The 23,699-nt window shown below is 44.6% G+C and overlaps 1 protein-coding gene across 1 annotated transcript; it reads left to right on the top strand.

Annotated features, from left to right (window-relative positions):
- The first annotated feature begins 568 nt into the window (after nt 1–568).
- LOC144610344 (beta-1 adrenergic receptor-like) lies at nt 569–2,764 on the top strand. The gene has a single exon (XM_078428964.1). It carries the CDS (start codon nt 879–881, stop codon nt 2,109–2,111), a length of 1,233 nt encoding a protein of 410 aa, XP_078285090.1. The 5' UTR covers nt 569–878; the 3' UTR covers nt 2,112–2,764.
- The last annotated feature ends 20,935 nt before the right edge of the window (nt 2,765–23,699 follow it).

Raw genomic sequence — 23,699 nt, 5'->3', positions numbered from 1 at the left:
GTGATGTGTTGAGATGGTCTGAGAGGGCGAAAAATGCAGTGGCATATCGATCAAGGGTTTATCCTGTGTACACATATGTAGACTTGTGTACACAGAAATGCATCGATAACCACACGCACGCACACACCCTCTCTCACTCTTTCACACACACACACACACACACACACACTCTCTCTCTCTCTCTCTCTCTCTCTCTCTCTCTCTCTCTCTCTCTCTCTCTCTCTCTCTCTCTCTCTCTCCTCTCTCTCTCTCTCTCTCTCTCTCTCTCTTCTCTCTCTCTCTCTCTCTCTCTCTCTCTCTCTCTCACACACACACACACACACGCACTCTCTCTCTCTTTCACTCTCTTTCACTCTCTCTCTCTCTCTCTCTCTCTCTCTCTCTCTCTCTCTCTCTCACACACACACACACACACACACATACACATACGCACTCTCTCTTTCTCTCTCTCTCTCTCTCTCTCTCTCTCTCTCTCTCTCTCTCTCTCTCTCTCTCTCTCTCGCACACACACACACACACACACACACACACACACACACACACACACACACACAAACTAACACACACACACGCCCTGCACACACAGATGCAACGCTCCCTGATAATTCCTGTTACAGTTTACATTAGATGTACATCATTCCACTGCCCGGCTGAAACACGACACCGAAAGCGTTAAAGGAGATTAGAAAACCACCTCCCCGCTCCCCATTGGAGCCGAATATGATTTGTTGTTGGCGTGGTGACGTAGGGATATTCATAATCTGGGTTTAAACCTACTGAACGAGAGAGAGAGAGAGAGAGAGGGAGAGGGAGAGAGAAACATACAGACACAGACAGCGACGGAGGAAGATGGTCCCAGCTTGCTGGCGGCCTCCTGAATGTGGAGGGTTCCGGGCTCAGTTTGCAACCTCAGCATGGAAGGGTTGCGAGGTGTGAATGACACGGCGCAGGCCAACCCCCTGAGTTCAAGTGAAGAGTTGTCATGGTCCAAGCAATGGGTTCTGGCCGTGGTCTTCACCGTGATCATCCTCATCATCGTGCTGGGCAACCTACTCGTGATCCTGGCCATCGCCAAGAACCCGCGGCTCCAAACCCTCACCAACGTCTTCATCACGTCGCTGGCGTGTGCCGACCTGATCATGGGCGTATTCGTGGTGCCACTGGGCGCCACGATCGTGGTGACCAATAAGTGGCTCTTGGACTCTCCTTTCTGCGAGTTTTGGACCTCTGTGGACGTGCTGTGCGTGACGGCCAGCATTGAGACTCTCTGCGTTATTGCCATCGACAGGTACATCGCCATTACCTCTCCCTTGAGATACATGAGCCTGCTGACCAAAGCCAGGGCCAGGGCTATCGTGTGCCTGGTCTGGGCCATCTCCGCCCTGATCTCCTTCCTGCCCATCATGAACCACTGGTGGGAGGACTCGGATCCACTCGCCCAGCAGTGCTACAGAGAACCCACCTGCTGCGACTTTGTGACCAACTGGCCTTACGCCATTCTGTCCTCCACCATATCCTTCTACATCCCACTAGTGATCATGATCCTCCTGTACTCCAAGGTCTTCAGCGTGGCCAAGAAGCAGATGAAGAAGATGGAGAGGAACAAACCGAGGATTGGAGACGGCCACCCACAAAACAAGGGCAACAAAAGGAGACCTTCTAAGCTGCTGGCCCTAAAAGACCACAAAGCCCTGAAGACCTTGGGAATCATCATGGGCACCTTTACTCTCTGCTGGCTGCCATTCTTTCTGGCCAACATCGTGCAAGTGGTATTCAGGAACCGGATTCCCAGGACACTCTTTCTCTTCTGTAACTGGCTGGGATACGTGAACTCTGGCTTTAACCCTTTCATCTACTGCCGGAGCTCTGACTTCAGAAGAGCATTCAAGGAGATCCTGTGCCTCGGCAGGATAGCCGAGGAGCCTGGGCTCCATGGCTCCAGCCCTTGCTGCCCGTGTCCCTTCGGGTGGCCGAACTCCACCCGGACGCCCGCCGAAGTCCAGGAGCCCCCGGAGAACTCCCACAGCAGCCGGTCCAGCACCCGGAGTGAAAAGGCGCCATCTCACCAAGTCAACGGGGATGTCCGGTGCACGTTGCAATCGGTGCTATGACTCAGTAGGGAGGTTGAGATGAACGGGAGATTATCACAATATCAGACCCGTTGACAAAGCAGCAAATCGTGGCATATTCAGCTTTTCCTCAATAAACAAACTCGGGTTGTTTTCTGATCAATATTGTAGCTACTTAGGTCTCCAGTGCCTAATAGCAACACCCGCACTGGCAGTTCAGTGGCTGTCGCCTTGACGTGATTACACAATTTGGAATTACATCAACTCTCAATTGTCCAAGACAACACAGGAGAGTTCCCGTCTCAAAAAAGTACAATTTTCAGACCATTTATATTCTCAGAGAGCTAGGTTGTGAGCAGTTGCCTTTGGAAGACCGCCATAACGTTGCCGGTTTCATCTATAACGCGAGATGTACCTTATTCTGTACTCAGAGACGCGGTATGGCGGTACTGATGTTTCCTGAGATTCTTTCTCTACTCAGTCTGAACTGTCAATACGATTGCACTCACGGCATGGACTGCAGGAGCGATTTTTTTTTGCACAATTGTAAACAGTAAGATAAGCACACTTGTCAAATCTTTCTTCATTTTTCGTGTGGAAATCCTGCTGCCCTGAAATTAGAGAGTTACCCTTTAGATTAAAAAAAACCCACCGCCCTTTAGCCGGGGCCGTTCGAAGGGACCTTTCCGATTTCTTTTTTTGGGTGGAGTTGGGGGCGGAGTGGGGGGGGGGGGGGTGAAAATGAGTTGTGAGGAGGAAAATCTGAGACAGGTCAAACTGAAATAACAATGGCTTACAGCCGGAACATGCACCTCGTCTGCTTTTGGTCCCAGTGTTATATCGTCAGAGTCTGAATTTAAATGATAAATATTGGGAAAAATATAGATATATAGATATACAAAAAATGCATTATTTTATGTGTGAAAGTTTTAAGTGAGAAAATACATTAGAGAAATTCCTATGATATTCATTTAAGTTTTATAACAATAATGGTAAACTTGCAGTTCACATATTATTAAACTTATTTTTACAATATGGCTCGTCTTCTATGTACACTACCTGCTCAGAAACAAATTAGAGCGAGTTTTTTTATACTTTTGCGGGTGCGTCGGTGGATCGTGTTGCCGACGATTTCAAATCCTGATTTGGGGAGCATAAATGGGGAGGCAACGATGTCCCAGTGTCCGAATAGAACGGTGTAAGAAGGAACAGCAGATGCTGGTTTAAACCGAAGATAGACACAAGAAGCTGGAGTAACTCAGCTGGACAGGCAGCGTCTCTGGAGAGAAGGTATGGGTGACTGAGTCTGAAGAGGGGTCTCGACCCGAAACGTCACCCATTACTTCTCTCCAGAGATGCTGCCTGTCCCGCTGAGTTACTCCAGCTTTTTGTGTCTATTTTCCGAATCGAACTGAGCTCTAAACTAGCGCGTCTGGGAGAAACAACGGCAGTCCTGATACGGTTCCACAGAATAACTTATTGTACAGCACTCGTACATTGATGCAAGTGCACCTAGCTGTATAGACTCTATGTACCCGTTTCTATCATCTCAGTTCGAAATAATGATCCCTTTTCAAAAATCCTCAACGATTGTGTGAATAAAACAACAAGGTTTCAATAATATGGTATAAAACGCTTGCTTCTAGCTAATCCCGGTCATTTTTCGAGAGATCGTTGAAACTCAATTTCTCAATGTTAATAGTGAAAAGACACAAAAATAAACGCTTAGTATTTACCATCTTTAAAACTTTCTTGCGCTGAAAACCGCTACGAGATCCATTCTTAACTTTCACGAAAGTTACAGCGAAAACTCGCCGATGTTAATTTCAATATCTTTTCTTAACTCATCAATTGCGTTCGATATTATTCGAGTGGATTTCGCCGTTGACTTTTTTCCTGACTGTTCGATAATCTGGTGTAACGATTAGAAAATATACACGATTATTCCAAGGTTTGGAATACTCCGAATAAATTGAATCCGTTCAACATCCTTAGGAGACGTGCGGATGAAATGAACGTTTGCATTTTATGTATGTTGTTTTGGGGTAATAGGGCAGAGGAATAGAAGGTGGTCTCACCGAGTTTTAGACACAGCGCCAGTGGTATTTTGTTGGTTTTTAATTTCACCGTCAATGTCTTTGGGTTTAAAAAAAAAATACTTTCATTTGGAAACGCACATTCACTGTTATGTGTTTACCGTCCAGATTCCAGCCGAAGATATTTGCACTTTGCTTTCTCTCGTTTCCTGCACTACGCATCCAGACTCGTTTCTTCAAACAAACTGCCGCACATCTCTCTGCGTTTAATTGTATTACTTACTTGCTTGGGAGTGCCTTAACATGTTTTTGTCCTTCTCCAGCCATTTATACATTTTCTCAATTGGCCCACGATGTATATTTATTCACATATTCATATATTCATATATACCAATTTTCAATATAATTCTCGTGTTTAATTCCAAGTAATTTCGAATAATTCCGAATCTACACGTTATAGCAACCTACAGATTCGGAACAATCGCCTCATCCCTCCTTCAGGTCCCAAAAACAAGACATATTCATTTTTCCTCCAATGTTATGCAGATTGCCGTTAAATGCCATTCGTTCCAAAAGTTTTCGAGTCAGTTTCAGAGTTATACAGCACAGAAACAGGCCAGTTAGCCAACCGTCTCAAAGCCAATCATCAAAAGTCTATCTATAATACAAAATTTGGACCATATACGTTGGCAATTCAATTGCTTGTCCACGCGCTTCTTAAATGTTTTAAAGAATATCTGTTTCCACGGGTTTCTCAGCCTTTCAGGTACAGATTGCAACCACCCGCCGGGGGATTTTTTCCCCTCTCAAATCTAACCTCTTTCTCCTCATCTTAAACCTTTGCCTTCTTGTGTTGGACATCTCTGCCAGAGGGCAAAGTTTCTCCCTGTCAACTCTATCTATTCGCTTCATAATTTTGCATACTTTCATCGGGTTCCTCTTGGCCGTCTCTGCTCCAAATAAAACACCCACAGCCAATACAGCTTCTCCCCATAACCAAACTATTCCGTCCTGGAGATTCTCCATTACACTCTATCAAATGCAATTATGTCCCTCTGATCCGGCGGTGACCAGAAACGCGCACAATATTCCTGCTGCGACTGAATCAATACTTCATAGAGTTGCAGGCAAAACCTCCTGATCTTGTTCATTATGTCCCAGCTAACCAGGGCAAGATTCCTGCTATCCTTCTTTTACAAGCTTCTCCACCTGTGCTGCCACCTTCAGGTATGCTTAGATTTACACACAAGGTCCATTTGTTCTTCAAAACGCATTATGTGCCATCCATTCATGGTGTATGCCTTATCTTAGTAAACCTCCCCCCCCCCCCCACCCCCAAAATCAAATCAAATCAAATCATTTATCTAACATTCTATTATTCTTAAGAATGGGTCACAAGCATAGTCACTGCACAGCAAACATGATATATACAGCGGAAGCACTCAGCAGGTTGGGCCAGGTGGGTGGAGAGACAAACAGTCTTGCATCAGAACAGGGAAAATTACTTTTCAGAAGGAAATAAAGTGATGGAACAAATAAGGAGAGTATTCCTGATCGGGTGAGCATAAATGGGCTAATGGGTTCTATTATAAGCTTGTCCGACATTTGATTGCAAGGTGTTGTTAAATGTCAGACTATACAATCAGCAGTAGAAAAATTGAGCAAAAATAATAACAAACATAATGGAACATTTATGATATAACAGAAGGTAAGAGTGAATTACTTAACGGCAGATAATTCAGCATTGCACCCAGAAGGCTGCAAAGTGCCCAGAGCGAAAATGAAATGTTCTCCCTCAAGTTGATATTAGACCTTGTTTCAACAGAGCAGGAGGCCAGAGACACCTCTGTACCAGAGAAACAAAATGCAGATTGTGGCCCACTCATGTTCACTCTGCAAGAGTGACCCTTATCTTGCATTTACCTTCACATGAATTCATGAACACACTCCTACACTTAAATTTCTGTCAGTGCCCACTCGTACTATTACCTTGTGCAGGTAGGAACTGCAGATGCTGGTTTAAACCGAAGGTAGACACAAAATGCTGGAGTAACTCAGCAGGACAGGTATCAACTCTGGGAAGAAGGAATGGGTGACTTTTCGGGTCGAGACCCTCCTTCAGTCTGAGAGTCAGGGGAAAGGGAAACGTACATCACCGTCCATATCTCCCGTTTCCCTTTCCCCTGACTCTCTCATTCCTTCTCTCCAGAGATGCTGCCTGTCCTGCTGAGTTACTCCAGCATTTTGTGTCTATCATTTGTGTACTATTACCTTGTTACCCATGCAAGCTTGAGAAACAGTACTTCATCTTCATTGTGCCTTCCTGATTCAAGAATGAAAATGTTAATTGTCTTTCCATAGACGCTGAGTGTTTCCAGCATTTTTTGTTTTTATTTCATATTTACACATTTGGCACAGTACTGGATCCATGAATTTAACCAGAAGGTTATTACATTTCTTTTAATGCCATGTGTCTTGATTTTCATTTCAAGCTTCTAGTTCAGCACTTTATCAAATGTCTTCCAAAATACGTACCCAAAGAAAATAATGTTGTGCATGTCTCCATTCAACATACCAGGGCATACCAAAGTGTTTAAGATAAATGGGATACCTTTGATGCACAGTCACCCTTGTACTGTATGAATCAATCCAGCCCATGTGTGCATGGTAAGACCTCATGAACAGGTCTGATTAAAATCCCAATAAATAGCTTTGGTATTGTTCATCTATATACTAAAACTCTCATTTATTTGTTTGTTTGTTCCTGAACAACAGCCAAAACTGTACACGATAGCGCAACAATTTTAGGCCCACCTTACTCACCGTGGACCCTTTGGTCTAATGGAAGAAGTTTCATTGGAATCGGTATTATATATTTAAAGTTATTCACATTTTAAAGTTTAAATCTATCTTCTAGGGAGGGAAGGGGGAGGGGGTAGGAGGGGGGATGAGGGGGATGGAGTGAGGGGGAGGGGAAGGGGGGAGGGGAGGGGGAGGGGAGAGGGGAGGAGGGGGAGGGGGAGAGGGAGGGGGAGGAGGGAAGGGGTGGAGGGGAGAAGGGGGGGAGGAGGGGGAGAAGGAGGGGGGAGGAGGGAGGGAGGGGGGTGGGGGAGAGCGGGGGAAGGAGACGGTGCAGCACCAATGCAGGAGCAGTTTGGGCCCGACGGGTCCACTTGGTCCAGTGAAGGATAAAATCTAGGTGAGGATGTCAGGAGATGATAAGAATGCAGCGACCTTGCATTACTCCATTAGATTATCTGTTAAGATTTCTGCTGTGGGCATTGAATCTAGAAGCGACCTTAAGTCATGGCCATTACATAATTAATCTGTTGCTACATACATGCATGTGCTGGAGAGCATATAATTTGTTGATCGTACATTCATTCAGAAACAATTCATAATTGACAAAATGATCTGGTCATTTGCAATAGCTTTACCTTTGCTTTCTGTGATTTTCAGAAAAAACATTGGAAGTCACAACTCCCCCTTTCAAACTGCTGGGTCCCCAGTTGGGTCACATTGAGTTTCAAGCGATTTCCCAAAGATCCCGTCTTTCAACTGCGATGCCCATGTTTTTCCCATATATAAAAGAATGCAGGCTCCATTTAATATACAGCACTGCCAACAGCTGCCTAGATCCAAATAAACTTGGCCCAAGGGAATTTCCACCACAGCCAAGCTAATAAGTCTTGGCTTACAATTTCCTGGTGTATCACGTGCCCTGTCTTTAAATGGGGAGTAATTTTGGCCAATGGATAATCTTTTGGGCATAATTCCATTTCCAGAATATTCCAGTCTATATTTCCACACACTCCCCATAGGCTAGGTTCATAACTTGTTCTAAACAATAAAATGAATACATGAAGATTCACCATAAGAATGACTAAATGTAAGGCTGTGATCTGAGAAATGTCCTGAACATCTATTTTTGCAGCTATATTTGTTGATGGTGTCTCATTCATTAAAACATAATTGAAAATCAAGCTTGGTTTAGTCTAACACACGGCAGCTCATTTTAGTACAAACATGGAGACATACAGTCCTAGAGTCATACAGCGATAACACAGCCCCATCAAGCCAACATACCAATGCTGACCAAAATGCCCCTTCTAAGATAGTCCCAGCTACGTGTATTCACCCTATATTCCTCTAAATCTTTCCAATCCATGTACCTGTCCAAATGTATTTTTAAGTATCTTATAGTACTTACCTTAACCACCTCCTTTGGCAGCTTATCCCATAAATCCACTACCTTCTATGTGAAAAAATTACCCCTCAGGTTCCTATTAAATCTGTCTCCTCTCACCGTAAACCTATATCCTCTAGTTCTTGGTTCGCCTACTCTGGGTAAAAGACTCTGTGCATTCACCATATCTATTCCCCTCATGATCTTATACACATCAATAAGATCACCCCTTAAAACTCTGTGCATAATGTCTACCTGCACAAGCCCCCTCTGTAGCTCAGACCCTCAGGTCCTGGCAGTATCTTCATAAATCTTCCCTGAACTCTTTCCGGCTTAACAACTTCTTTCGTATAGCAGGGTGACCAAAACTGAACACAATACGCTGAATGTGGCCTCACCAATGTCTTGTACAACTGTAACATAACATCGCATCTTCTGTACTCAATATCCTGATGAATTGAGCCCATGTACGGAATGCCTTCTTGACCACCTTATTTACCCGTGACGCTATTTTCAGAGAAGACCGAAGGATGTCAATGGATCTTCGTAGCATGGTAAACAACATTGAATACTAATGTGAATTCCAGAACTTAGGTCTTTGATACAAGAACTTTGGAAATTAGGAGAAAGAGAACACCTGATCCCTGAGTATTGCCCTGCTCATTGATATGATCATGACTGATATGGGCCAGCCTTGCTTCTATCTCTATTTCCAGCTACCTGAAGTCCTCATTTCCACAATCTTTCAAAACGTTACCTACATCCTCTATAAATTGCTCGAGTAATCTAACTCTGTGGGCTAGAGGATTCCAGATATTCATCACCACTTGTGAGCATCAGCTGAAGACATGGTCATCAACGGGGATGTAACTAAATTCTGGGGTGATCAAGAGGCCAACAAAGAAGGACTCTTGTGATCTTGGTTTGGTGTAGGCTTGAGGAGATTTTGAGGCAAGTGCACATGGACAGATTCAAACACATGGTAAGAATGTAAAAGTTAAGATATTACACAACGGGACGCCAATGAAGGTCAGTAAACAAAATGATTGTTCAACTCAAAGACAAAGACCCAAGAATGTGACAGGCATAGGCAAGCATTTGTTTTAGACAAGCCCTTCAACTATATCGCTATGTTTAACTGTTTCATTACAAATATACCTCTTCTCTTCTTGGTCTTTCACTCCTGACTACACACGACAAAATATTTGCCAGTAGCCTTGCAAATACTTTGAAAAAGGAATTCCTTCCTTTATTTATTTAAGTTATAGATTACCAAGTAGGAATGTGATCACTCAACAGTTGAAGCACGGGGAAATTTGGAAAGCCAGCGATAATTCTTTCATGATTTCATCATCCTTCCCCATTTCTCAATATCTAATTAATGCATCTCATATGTATTGAATTTTAAATAATTGTTGAACTTTGTTTTCCGCTTACAGATCACATTTCAACTGAAAATATTTGTATTGCTACCTGATAACTCATGGTAAAATACCTCCAATATCACTCTGCTTGCTCCATGTCACACAGCAGTGCATGAATTGGGAAATACATCCTTCTGAGAAAACCTCACATGAATGCTAAAGGAAACAGATTCATGGTCCTATTAGGCACTGCACATCAGCTACTACATGGTGCCCATGTAAGGCAGGAGCAGAAGCAGCTTAATTGCTTCCAGAAGATAAGTGGACGATGTTCTTACAATCTTTAAAGTTGTTTCTTGCAAAGCTTACAGAGGTCGTGTCGGTAATGGTGGCAAAGGGAACCATGCTCACTTCTAGCTTAAACTCATCTGAAAAAGAACATGTCAGATCTTGGAAAGAGTGCCGTACCAATTCACCAGAATAATAAGGGAATACGGCAGGATTAAGTTATGAAGACAAATTGCCTCGACTGGGCTGATAATGCGAGTATAGGAGTCTAAGCAGGGTTTTCTTCATCTTCTATTATAAGAAAATAACTGCAGATGCTGGTACAAATCGATTTATTCACAAAATGCTGGAGTAACTCAGCAGGTCAGGCAGCATCTCGGGAGAGAAGGAATGGGTGACGTTTCGGGTCGAGGCCCTTCTTCAGACTGATGTCAGGGGGCGGGACAAAGGAAGGATATAGGTGGAGACAGGGAGATAGAGGGAGATCTGGGAAGGAGGAGGGGAAGGGAGGGACAGAGGAGCTATCTAAAGTTGGAGAAGTCGACGTTCATACCACCGGGCTGCAAACTGCCCAGGCGAAATATGAGGTGCTGTTCCTCCAATTTCCGGTGGGCCTCACTATGGCACTGGAGGAGGCCCATGACAGAAAGGTCAGACTGGGAATGGGAGGGGGAGTTAAAGTGCTCGGCCACCTGGAGATCAGTTTTGTTAATGTGGACCGAGCGCAGGTGTTCAGCGAAACGATCGGCGAGCCTGCGCTTGGTTTTGCCGATGTAACTAAGTTGGCATTTAGAGCAGCGGATGCAATAGATGAGGTTGAAGGAGGTGCAGGTGAACCTTTGTCTCACCTGGAAAGACTGTTTGGGTCCTTGGATGGAGTTGAGGGGGGAGGTAAAGGGACAGGTGTTGCATCTCGTGCGGTTGCAGGGGAAAGTGCCAGGGGTTGGGGTGGTTTGGGTAGGAAGGGACGAGTGGACCAGGGAGTTACGGAGGGAACGGTCTCTGCAGAATGCAGAGAGGGGAGGGGATGGGAAGATATGGCCAGTGGTGGGGTCCCGTTGTAGGTGACGGAAATGTTGGTCCTGCAACCTCATCTATTGCATCCGCTGCTCTAGATGCCAACTTATTTACATCGGCGAAACCAAGCGCAGGCTCGCCGATCGCTTCGCTGAACACCTGCGCTCGGTCCGCATTAACAAAACTGATCTCCCGGTGGCCGAGCACTTTAACTCCCCTTCCCATTCCCAGTCTGACCTTTCTGTCATGGGCCTCCTCCAGTGCCATAGTGAGGCCCACCGGAAATTGGAGGAACAGCACCTCATATTTCGCCTGGGCAGTTTGCAGCCCGGTGGTATGAACGTCGACTTCTCCAACTTTAGATAGCTCCTCTGTCCCTCCCTTCCCCTCCTCCTTCCCAGATCTCCCTCTATCTTCCTGTCTCCACCTATATCCTTCCTTTGTCCCGCCCCCTGACATCAGTCTGAAGAAGGGTCTCGACCCGAAACGTCACCCATTCCTTCTCTCCCGAGATGCTGCCTGACCTGCTGAGTTACTTCTTCATCTTCTTGTGTTTGAGGCAACAGATGTTATGAAGCTGCTTCTGCTTCTGCTGTCTCTGTTTGTTGTCATTCACCTGACTGAGGTCAGTTGACAGGAATCACCACGGGGAGGTCGACAACATGAGCCCCTAAGCAGGGTCTGATCCAACAGTTCAAAAGAGGTGACTGAGTCGATGGAGAGAGGGGAAGTTGAGAAGAATTACAATCTAGAACTGTAGTTGCCAACAATGTAACTCTTGCATATGCTGGAAATCTGAAATAAAAGCAGAAAGTATTGAAAATATTCAGCAGGTTAGGCAGCATCTTTGGAGAAGAAATGTAAGTTAAAATATCAGATCTTTCATCTGAAGTAGGAAAAGTAATTTAATGGATTTGAAGGGTGGATACTGGGATCTCTTTCCCTGAACTGGAAAGTCTAATAATCAGAAGTATATTCTAAAGATCAGTGATCTGCCATTTTAGCATGGGAATGAAAGGAAATTTCTTTATTGTGAGTGTTATGAATGTGAAATTCTCTGCCTTCAAGGTCATTGATACATAGTTATGGAGTACATAACTGTTCATACTTAACCAACCTGATCTCCCGGTGGCCCAGCACTTCAACTTCCCCTCCCACTCCCAGTCTGACCTTTCTATCATGGGCCTCCTCCATTATCATAATGAGGCCCAGCGCAAATTGGAGGAACAGCATCTCATATTTTGCGTGGGCAGTTTAGACCCCACCGGTATGAACATTGACCTCTCCAACTTCAGATAGTTCCTCTGTCCCTTTCTTTCCCCTCCGCCATCCCAGTTCTCCCACTGTCTTCCTGTCTCAATAGACAATAGACAATAGACAATAGGTGCAGGAGGAGGCCATTCGGCCCTTCGAGCCAGCACCGCCATTCAATGTGATCATGGCTGATCATTCTCAACGGGCACAGTGATGGACGCCCAACAGATCACCGCCCTGCAATTATGTGCAGTGTAATGCAGTTATGTTTCATTCATCTGATACTCCCTAAAAAGTACGTTGAGATATCTTTAGGGAAAAAAAACTGCAGATGCTGGCATAAATCGAAGGTAGACACAAAAAGCTGGAGCAACTCAGCGGGACAGGCAGCACCTCTGGAGAGACCCTTCTGAAGAAGGGTCTCGACTCGAAACGTCACCCATTCCTTCTCTCCCGAGATGCTGCCTGACCCGCTGAGTTACTCCGGCATTGTGTGTCTACCGTTGAATAATCTTGTTGTCAACTGCTTTAGTTGATGTAGTTCATGATCCTGAATACAATGGAAATGTTTGATTGTAAATCTTTGGCCTGTAAATGACAAGTTATTGACATAGAAAGCCACTTGCTACCAGCAGTCTCATTCAGCATTTGCAATGCAGTGCAGTTATGTGTTATTCAACTGCCTTTGACTATTTTCCAAGGATAAAATTAACGGTCCTTGACTGCGTTATATTAGTGTGTTGGTTAATTATTGGCACATGTACCGATTGCTTGCTATCCAGTCTGAAGAAGGGTCTTGAGCCGAAACATCACCCATTCCTTCTCTCCCGAGATGCTGCCTGACCCACCATTACTCCAGCATTTTGTGTCTACCTTCGTACTCAAGTACAACAGGTATTACAAAGAGAAACATATCAAAACACAGAGTGCTGGAGTAACTCAGTGGGTCAGGCAGCATCTGCAGAGGGAATGGATAGACGGGTTTCGGGTCAGGACACTTCATGATTGGCATCATGGTCGGCTCAGACATTTATAGAGATGTGGAAACAGGCCCTTCAGCCCAACTTGCCGACACCGGCCAACATGTCCCAGCTACATTAGTCCTACCTGCCTGCGTTTGGCCCACATCCCTCCAAACCTGTCCTATCCATGTACCTGTCTAACGGTTTCTTAAACATTGCGATAGTCCCTGCCTCAATTCCTCCTCTGGCAGCTCGTTCCATACACCCACCACACTTTGTGTCTCCTACTGCATCTTATCTTTGTCCCACCCCCTCCTCTGACGGTCCTTGACTGCGTTATATTAGTGTGTTGGTTAATTATTGGCACATGTACCGATTGCTTGCTATCCAGTCTGAAGAAGGGTCTTGACCCAAAACGTCACCCATTCCTTCTCTCCTGAGATGCTGCCTGACCCGCTGAGTTACTCCAGCATTTTGTGTCTACCGTCAATTTGAACCAGCATCTGTAGTTATTTTCCTACATATGTTCATACATTAAGTTGAAGTTCATACTGAAACTTGACCAATTTTTTGATCCTTATGGGCATCAGAAGATGTGGGGGCAGATATGGATAAGATCTTATTGAATGGTTGAGCCGGCTTGTGCAGCCAATGGACCCATGTTGCTAATTCTAAAGTGCTTGTGCAAAATCTGAAATAAGATGTAAAAACTGTAGGTAAATAACATTGGAGATGATAGCACTGATGATGAACCAAGGGTAGATATGATGGTTCTCAGACTGCCCCTGAATTGAAACTCTTTCATTCGATAAGAAATATAAAATGACTGAGACCTCTTTAATTACCACCAGGAGACGAGAGAATGCAGATGCTGGAATATTCAATGAAAACAAAGTGCTGGAGGAACTCAGTGACATTAGTGGATGAGATGGACAGATGACGTCTCGGGTCAGGACCCTTCTTCTAATTACCAAAAGGGCTGGGTTTCACTGGAAGGAGATAAATTACCACTGCTGGTGACAGGACGATGAGAAGGTTGAAATGGTATCAGGCACTAATTAGAGCTGGATGGTATCAGGCACTAATTAGAGTGAGGCCACGTGTAAACTGGAGGAACAGCACCTTGTATTCAGCTTGGGTAGCTTACAACCCAATGGTATGAACATTGAGTTCTCCAATTTTAGATAAATCACACCACCCCCTTCTCTTTTCTCACCACCCTTTTATCCCCATCTTGTCCCTGTGCCTCCCTTTCCCCTTCCCCTATGCCCCATCCACTTCTACCTATATTCTTCCCTCTGGCTTTACATTTCACGCTTCCTCTCTACTTATCTCATACTTTTTGTCTTGTCACCTTTTATCCAACTACCTGCCCTCTACCCTTCCTCACCTTTATCCACTTACCTGGCTTTGTCCTGCCTCCATCTCTCTTCCAGCTTTGTCCCCCCTACTGCAATCAGTCTGAAGAAGGGTCCCGATCTGAAATGCCACCTATTCATGTTCTCCAGATATGCCGCTGGACTCGCTGAGTTATTCTTATTGTAACGCTTCTAAAGAAGAGCGTGACACCACCAGTGAAGCTCAGTTGCAACACGTGGACTAACTTGCAGCAAATAAACTGTGAACTACTTCCATTTATGCGAAGCATAACATTGGAGTAATTGAAATTATTTGGCTTTGGTTTAGCGAGTGAGATTGAGTGTATAGTCTTCCATTAAGTTTCTCCAAAGTAGGTAGTCAAAGTTACTAATCTTTGAGGACTGGTTTTATAGCTGATGTTTGCAGTTTGAGCAGGTGAGTGAGGGATGATAAGTGGGAATGGTGTAACGGCGACTTTTTCATCTGAAGTTAGTCAAGTTCAGCGGACTAGACCAGAGCTGTTCAAGTGGGTTGAAAGGGAGACAAAAAACCGCGGTGTGGTTTTGCACTGCGGTTCTTGGAGAGCAGCAATCCTAGACCGTGGCCTTTGGTGAGTGGAGGGGCATTGATGAGGAGATCTTTGGAACCTTATCAACATGGGCCTTGGGTTGGAAGGTGGCAGAGTTTCCAGCCAGGTTGGTGGTGAATATTTTCACGGATGCTCATGTAAAGCGTGGGAACAGATTGGATTACGTTTAAGAGGACCTCACTAAATTAAAAGTATGGTGGGTGAGCTTGGACCAGCGTTGTGCAGGGCTTGCAGCATGTGAGCATTTCTAGACGCTCCTTAAATTCTGGGTGACTACATCTGCGGGAGGTGCCTCCAGTTTGGCCAACTCCAGTTGGCTTTTTTCACCATTTAGATTTAGTTTACTATTGTCACGTGTAACGAAGTACGGTGAAAAGCTTTGATGTTGCATGTTATCCAGTTAGTGAAAAGACCCCTGTTGGAAAGGCTCCTTTTTTTTCCCAAAAATAATTTTAATCAACTATTTACAAAAAATACACATAAAAATACACCACCACCATAATACAAAATAAAGCAAATATTCTTAAATATTAAAACACTATTTTCCCATCCTTATTGAGGATACATTCCACCCTCAGTGGTGCCCAGCGGTCCAAGAATTCCCCTTGGGTGCCCGTGGACAGCACGCAGTCCCTTTCTAATACCCCTCCCCCCCCCCCCCCCGGGCGCAGACGTAACCCCGGAAAAAAGGTGGAAAGACTCCTGATTGGCCTCCCTGCGGGCTGCTGAAGGAGGGGGAAGAATAACTGACAATGGGGACCCGACATGGGTGGGGGGGGGGGGGGGGGGGGGTTGCCGTGAAGGAGGGGGCGGGGGATGGGGAAACAAAGGGGGACCTGGCGAGTATACTGTAACTTTGTCAGCACCCTTATGTGGCGACTATTTACATACTTTGGGTAAGCAAGCAAAGAATTTCACTGTGACAATAAAATATTCATTCATTCATATCCTTGATTACAATCAAGCTGTCCACAGTGTGCAGATGCAGGATAACGGGAATAACATTAAGTGCAATATAAAGTCCAATAAAGTCTGATTAAAGATAGTTCGAAGGTCTCCAAGGCTGGGAGTTATGTTTGTTGGATGTGGTCACCCTGCAGCTTGAGAGTTAATGTAGGAATGGGTGATCACCATCCTTGATACAAATGATACAAGTATCATGATACCAGGGATCATACAGGTAGGTATTTTGTAATGATACAATATTAGGGAAACTCAGAGTGCATTTTCCTCTTAATCTATAACTCCATGTTAGAAAATGTTAGGTATCAATGGATATCTCAAGAGGAGAGAGAGAGAGAGTGAGAGGGAGAGTGAGAGGGAGTGTGATGGAGAGGGAGAGATGGAGAGGGAGGGAGAGAGGGAGGGAGAGAGGGAGGGAGAGAGGGGGAGAGGGGGAGAGAGGGAGAAGGAGGGAGAGAGAGGGTGGGAGAGAGAGAGAGAGAGTTGGAAAGAGAAACTGACAGAAATACAAAGTGAAAGCGAGAGAAAAACGTAAAATTAGGGGAGAGTGACACAGTCTAATGGATTTGCAGAGAGCGGAGAATCAGACTAGCAGATGAAGAATGAAGCGCAAGGCGAGAGAGAGAGACAAGCAGGGAGGAGAGACAAAAGGATAAATAGTGCCGGATGAGAAAAGATGGACAGACAGGAGGAGGAGAGGGGAGAAGAAGCAACAGGCAAGTAGGTGGACGATAAGAGAGAGAGAGTGGCAGGTAAATGGAAAAGGAAGAGAGTGGGAACATTGAACAGTGCAGCCTATCGACAATAGACAATAGACAATAGACAATAAACAATAGGTGGAGGAGGAGGCCATTCGGCCCTTCGAGCCAGCACCACCATTCAATGTGATCATGGCTGATCATTCTCAATCAGTACCCCGTTCCTGCCTTCTCCCCATACCCCCTGACTCCGCTATCCTTAAGAGCTCTATCCAGCTCACTCTAGCCTAGGAACAGGCCCTTCAGCCCACCGTCTGGCTGAACATGATGCCAGATTAAACTGCACATCTGCCTGCACACGGTCCGTATAACTCCATTCCACTTGTTCATCATGTGTCTGCTTACATGCCTCTTAAAAAGAGAGACAGACAGGCTGTGAAGGAGGAAAAGAAAGATAGGCGGAGAAGGGAGGGAGACAAAATGAGAGAAAAGAAAGTGGTGGGGAGACAGAAAGAGAGAGGAGAGAGAGATGAAAGAATGAAAGGGAAAGGTAGAGAAAGGAATAGACACACAGGGAGAGAGAAAAATGCACACCGCAAAAATGGGGAGTGAGTGATGACTGATCAAAGGGGTGCAGTTCTTTCTTTCGCCATTCCGTTTAAGCTCACAGGTTTGTGATACTATGGAAAATTTGTTGTTATTGACCATATGCAGGCCACATATCAGTGAGAAAATATTCAACATTAGTATCGAACCAGGGAAAGGGAACAAATGGAGACACAGGTTGAATGGAGCCTTGGTTTCCTGCTGTGGGCGATTGCCTTCAAAGCCTTGCCCAAACCTATTATCTGTTGAAGTGAAGAGAAACAGCCGTCCAATCGTGTCAAGCTGGGAACAGTCCAATGTCAACGATATAACTAATCCCCCAAAATCAGCAAACTTGGGAAGTGACAACTTTGGCAGGTGGCCTGCAATAGCTCCCCCTGGTGGGCATCAGTAACTCTGCCTGGTGGTGAGCAGTGGACAACCTTACCAGCAGCCAATGAAGCCTTCAAGGGCGAAAGCCAGGAAAGGCCAACGAGAACACCAGCCAAGAGGGTGAAGACGGCACTGAGCCAGCAGTACATAGATCATAGAACAGTACAGCACAGGAACAGGCCTTTTGATTCACAATATATGTGCCAAGCTTGATGCCAACAATCTCCTCTGACTGCATGTAACCTGTATCTCTCTATTCTCTGCATATCCGTATGCCTATTTAAAAACCTCTTAAATGCCACTATCTCATTTGCCACCACCCCTTCTAGCAGCACCTTCCAGGCACCCACCACTCTGTGTAAAAAAATTACCCTGCTATCTAATCAGATCAAATAATATTGTACAAAAACAATCAATTCAAATTCAAATACAATGGTTGGTGCAAAGGGGGAATATACAGAGCACAGAATATAGTTTTCAATATGGTAGAGTACCATGTGTAGGAAAAAAACTGCTGATGCTGGTTTAAATTGAACGTAGACACAAAATGCTGGAGTAACTCAGTGGGTCAGGCAGCATCTCAGGAGAGAAGCAATGTGTGACGTTTCAGGTCGAGACTCTTCTTCAAACTGATGGATCAGTCTGAAGAAAGGTCTCGACCCAAAACATCTCCCATTCCTTCTCTCCCGAGATGCTGCCTATGACCCACTGAGTTACTGCAGCATTTTGTGTCTACCTATGGTAGTGCACCAGTTCCATAGACACAGTCCAATATCCAAAAATGGGATGGAGGTGAATCTGACAGTAACTTGAGGAAGAATCATTCAGAAGCGTGATAACAGAGGAGAAGAAGCCTTCGCTGAGTCTGGCGGTGTGCACTTTCAAGCTTCTGTGTCCTTTGCCCGATGGAAGCAGTGATAATAAGGAATGACCGAGATAGGACCATTTTTTAATTACTGCTTTGACCAGGCAGCGCAAAATATAGATGGAGTCAATGGTGGAGAGCCTTGTCTGTGCAATGGACTGGACTGCATCTAGAACTCTGCAAGTCATGCACCCTGGGAAAAAGGTTCTGACTGTCTACGATATCTCTGTCTCTCATAATTGTATATACTTTTCTCAGGTCTCCCCTCAGCATCTGATACTCTAGCCTAGAGAACACAACCCAAGTTTGTCTATCTTCATCTCATAGATAATACCTTCAGGGTCACGACCTGAAATATCACCTATTCCTTTTCTCCAGAGATGCTGCCAGACCCGCTGAGTTACTCCAGCTTTTGGGGTCTACCATTCAAATTCAGGCATCATTCTTGTAAACCTCTTTGGCATTCTATTCAAAATCTCACCTTTTCTCACCTCCAATTCTTCTGACCTCCATTTGCTACTTTCAGTCTGAAGAATGGTCCCGACTGAAAACATCACCCATCGTCTTCCTCTAGAGATGGTGCCTGACCCGCTGAGTTACTCCAGAACTATGTGTCTATCTTTAGTATAAAGCAGCATCTGCAGTACTTTTTACCTAAGAACACTGAAAAAAGTCTGGTCTACCCCAACAGCTGCTGACGACCTTCTACCGCTGCACCATAGAGAGCATCCTAACACATGGCATCCCTGTGTGTTATCTCAGCTGCACGGAAGCAGAGAGGAAAGCTCTTCAGCGGGTAGTCCATAGAGCTCAGAGGACTATCGGAACACAGCTACTAGCCTTGGAGGGCATTTACAACACACGATGCCTCAGAAAAGCCACCAGCATCCACAAAGACTCTTCACACCCCTGCAACAGTCTGTTCAGAATTCTAACATCGGGCAGACGATACAAGGCCTTCTATGCCCGCACCTACAGACTCAGGAACAGCTTCATCCCCAGGGCCATAGCTGCTATGAACCGGTCCTGTTGAGCCGGATGGTCACATCGCACAGTGAACCGGCACAGATCTACTTGCACTTTATTCTGTATACTGTGTGTAGTATACTGGTGCTCTAATACATGCGTATTCTTGTTCACTTAACATCTATTTCTGGCAGAATGCTGGAATATATAAACAAGCAAGAAATAACTAGTCGCTGAGAGAAATGCAGTGTAATCAAATCACATCAGTGTGATGTTATTAAATATTAACCATGTTTGACTGGTCTGTCGATGTTCCCTGAGGGCGCAAAAAGGAGAACTGAGAAGGGAGATGATATTTGTACATATATTTTTAATTTTCAGATGATATTTCACAAGAATCACATAAAACGGATATTGCTAAATATAAGACGACACGACATTAAGGGGAGTGCGAGAGCATGAATTGAAGATGGGTTACTGTGTCAGAATAAACCATACCCTATACCAGGCTGGAAGGGATGTAACTAGTAGAGTACCCTGAGTAACATTTCTTTGACCGCAGTTATTTGCGATTTATATTAATGACATGGAGGATGGGGCAGAGTTTAAGGTATCCCAGTTTCCGAATGACACAAAGACAAGGGGGAAGCCCCGTTACTGTGCGGACATTAGTATTCTACAACCAGGCATATAGATAGGCACTGGACAAAATTGGCAAAATTAGTTTAATTGTGGGGAAAGTACGGGCCCATGCACGTCAGTAAGATAAATATAAAGGCCGACAGTTATCTAAACGGGGAACCATTGGATGTAAGCAAAGTGAAGATGGATCTAGGTTTTCGTCTGCAAGAATCACAAACAGATAGATTGGAACTGCAACGATATAAATGACATTGTCCTTCTACTGTGAGCGGACTGGAATTTAGCAAAAGGGAAGTACTGTTAAAACTCTATGGGTTGTAGGTGAGGCCACACCCGGGGTACTGTGCACAATTCTGCTCTCATAATTTAAGACAAGATAAACGGATATTGGTGGCAATCTTAAAGATTTTACCACACAATTCTTTTGGTGGAGATAATTGCACTCTAATGGGAGGCTTAACGCATTGAATCTATATTTCTTGAATGCATATAAACATATACATATACATAAACATCCTTAGGTAGCCCGTGAGCAGGATATATCTGGTCCATTTGTCCCCATGTCTTTGACTTCAGTCTCTTTTCATCATTAATCCCAAATAGTAATAGGTCAAGGCCTGGCTTTACATGGGCAGATATGGGCACTGCATACCCTCTCTGTTGCAAAGGGGAGATTTGACCAAAAGGATCTGGGCCACAGTTCCACAGGGGGAAAGGTATGCTAATAAGGACCGAAAGAAGAACTAACATGAAAGGTTTTGAACAAAGTCCTGTTTGTCAAGCCTGCATGGAATCGCACATGTAGATCCGCCCAGGATTGCGCGCTGACTGGGAACGCCTCTGTTGCTTTCTCTGGAGTGATGAAGTCGGTCGGTCTGAAGAACTCCCTCGTTTGATTTTTTCGATATAATTGCTTTGTTTTGTATGGAGTGTTTGTTCCTTTTAACTTCAGTGAAATAACGTTTACAGTTCACGGTCACTTGTCTTTGACGGGTGATAAATCTTTTATTTTCCCAAACCTCGATAACAACAGGCTCTTGAGATTTCTGAAACCCCCCCCATCTGCTCTCACATTGTGAACAATGGAATAACATTTGGATTCCCAATGGCCGAGATCAGGTGCAGGATTATAACACTGATTACCATAAATTTCCCAAAGAGTTAAGTGGGATGACGATTAAAACATCTCCTTGGGCTATAAAAGGGCAAAGAGAATAATCAGAGAGATTGTTTATAATACTATAAGATACCTCAATCCATCATGCCGGGCAGTGAATGTAAAGGGCCAGTAACTACATTCCCATCACTACTTTGGGTATATAAGACACAGGACGAACTACACCTCCCTTCATATGTATAAACCAAATAAATATGAACGCAGCGGTTTGGATAGTTTGATTGTGTCGATTTTCATTGGATACCCTGTTCCAGTAGAACAGTGGCCCTTCTTTACACCATGAACGATTTGAACGGTTACGTCTCCCTTTGCTTCAGCTAGTCCAAGTAGAACGATCCTTTTAGTCCCCATTTACATTGCCTCTAACTAATGTCTCCCTGATTCATCAACGTTAGATGCGATTTTTGCAACCTTGAATTTTGCCATTCGTTTACTGCCCCATAATTGATCAGTAGATTTCTTGGCTCTTCGCTCCGGCCGGTGCACCAGCAGTACACCACGGTCCGTCCAGTTTGTGGATCACCTGCCTTCCAACCTGCCTCTGCACTAACTCCCAATGTTTCAAACTTATTCCACGATAAATACCACGCTGATGCCACCGTAGACCGTTTGACTTTTGACTTTTGACTTTTGACTTTTGACTTTTGACTTTTGACTTTTGACTTTTGACTTTTGACTTTTGACTTTTGACTTTTGACTTTTGAGCTTTTGAGCTTTTGAACTTTTGGCATGAACACTGGACTCGTTTTACTTATCACTGTCGTAGCCTCTGCTGGCTTTCAAGATCATGCTTAGTAAATTTGTCCATGTAACATGATTGTCATTTAAATACAGGGCATTAGCACCTCTGTCAATAGCAACATCATTGTCCATAATTACTGCCCTGTGAGGATGATGATCAGTTACTTTTGGAATCTCTTCATTCCTTGTGGTGAAGACATTCCCATATCCTACTGACCCTTTTGTTCCAAGATATATTTCCCTCCCATGACATGATGTGAGCCGACCGTGCAAACGTACGAGTGGGGCTATTACCATTTGCAGTTTGGCTTCTCCTTCCAAATGGTATAAGATGTAAGTGTGCTGGGCGCTGTCAAAGAAGCATTAGTGAGTCACTAAGACATCTGGCCAATGGTGCGGATTCCATTCATGATGGACCTGCCTAGTTTCCATTATTTACGCCCTAGAATATCTGTTCACATGTGAGCAAGACACATGCCATGCAGATTTATAGTGTATGTATTCATCAACATCATGGTCTCGAGAAAAGCTTGACCTGCTTGCTTTCCATGTTCAAAAAAGATGATCATGCCCATTACAAGGAGTGTGATCAAGGTCCCATGAGCGCCCTATATGCTACCACCACATAACTGGGTATTTTTGGAAAATGGTGTATCACCCCCACTCTCAAACCACCTGAAAACATCTCAATATACTGAACGCTTCTTTAATCCCCTTGCCTTGGTGGTCTGTGTCTCAACTCTAGCTACAGCGCAGAAGAAATAGGCAGCATCCTCTCGTTCATGTTTACCAATCTACGTTTCTTCATGTCACGCTTATTGCTATCAGTTACCATCTTAAAACATGGGCAAAGGTAAATAGATTCGATGTCCCAGAGTAATGAATCCTGCCTTACTAAAATTGCTCAATGTTCTTCAAGGGAAGAGCATCCAGTCCTAGTGGTTACATCCAACTACTACAAAGGCGAGTTCAGTTCATTATTCTGCTCTCCCTTTCTCCCTCCATTTCTTTAATTTAAGTGGTATTTCCCAGCTGACCTAATGTATTTATTTCACTGGAATTCTCTGCCTCTCATCCTCTCTTTTGTGGTGGGGTTAGCGTTCCACCTGCCCAATTCACCGTGTTTATTCTTCTCCGTCGTTAACAGCGAGTGCTGAAAACTTCTGAAAACTGTTCATGAGCAAACATTACGTGCATTTTCCCCTCTGCAGTCAAGTAAACTCACTTGCGAGGAGTGCGAAGAGTCTCCAAAGTTAGAATTGGACAATAAAAAAGTTAAGCAAGGTAAAACATCAACTGCATGTCAGAATTCCTTTTCCAGGGTGGAAATGTCAACGACTGGAGGGCACTGACCTCAGGACTGAGGGGCAAAGTTTAAATGAGACGTGCGCGACAAGGGCCGAGTGCCTGGAATGCATTATCGAGCGTGGTGATTGAAACAGAAACGATAATGCATTCCCATCGTTTCTCCATGTACTTATCTAAAAGCCTCTTCCCATAATTATCTGGGCTCTCAACTGTTTCTACACAATTTCCCCATGTTTG

This window comes from Rhinoraja longicauda, chromosome 36 (genome assembly GCF_053455715.1).
Source record: "Rhinoraja longicauda isolate Sanriku21f chromosome 36, sRhiLon1.1, whole genome shotgun sequence".
In the NCBI taxonomy this organism is placed as follows: domain Eukaryota; kingdom Metazoa; phylum Chordata; class Chondrichthyes; order Rajiformes; family Arhynchobatidae; genus Rhinoraja; species Rhinoraja longicauda.
Note: the sequence above shows the minus strand (reverse complement) of the source record. Positions and strands in the feature narration are given on the sequence as shown.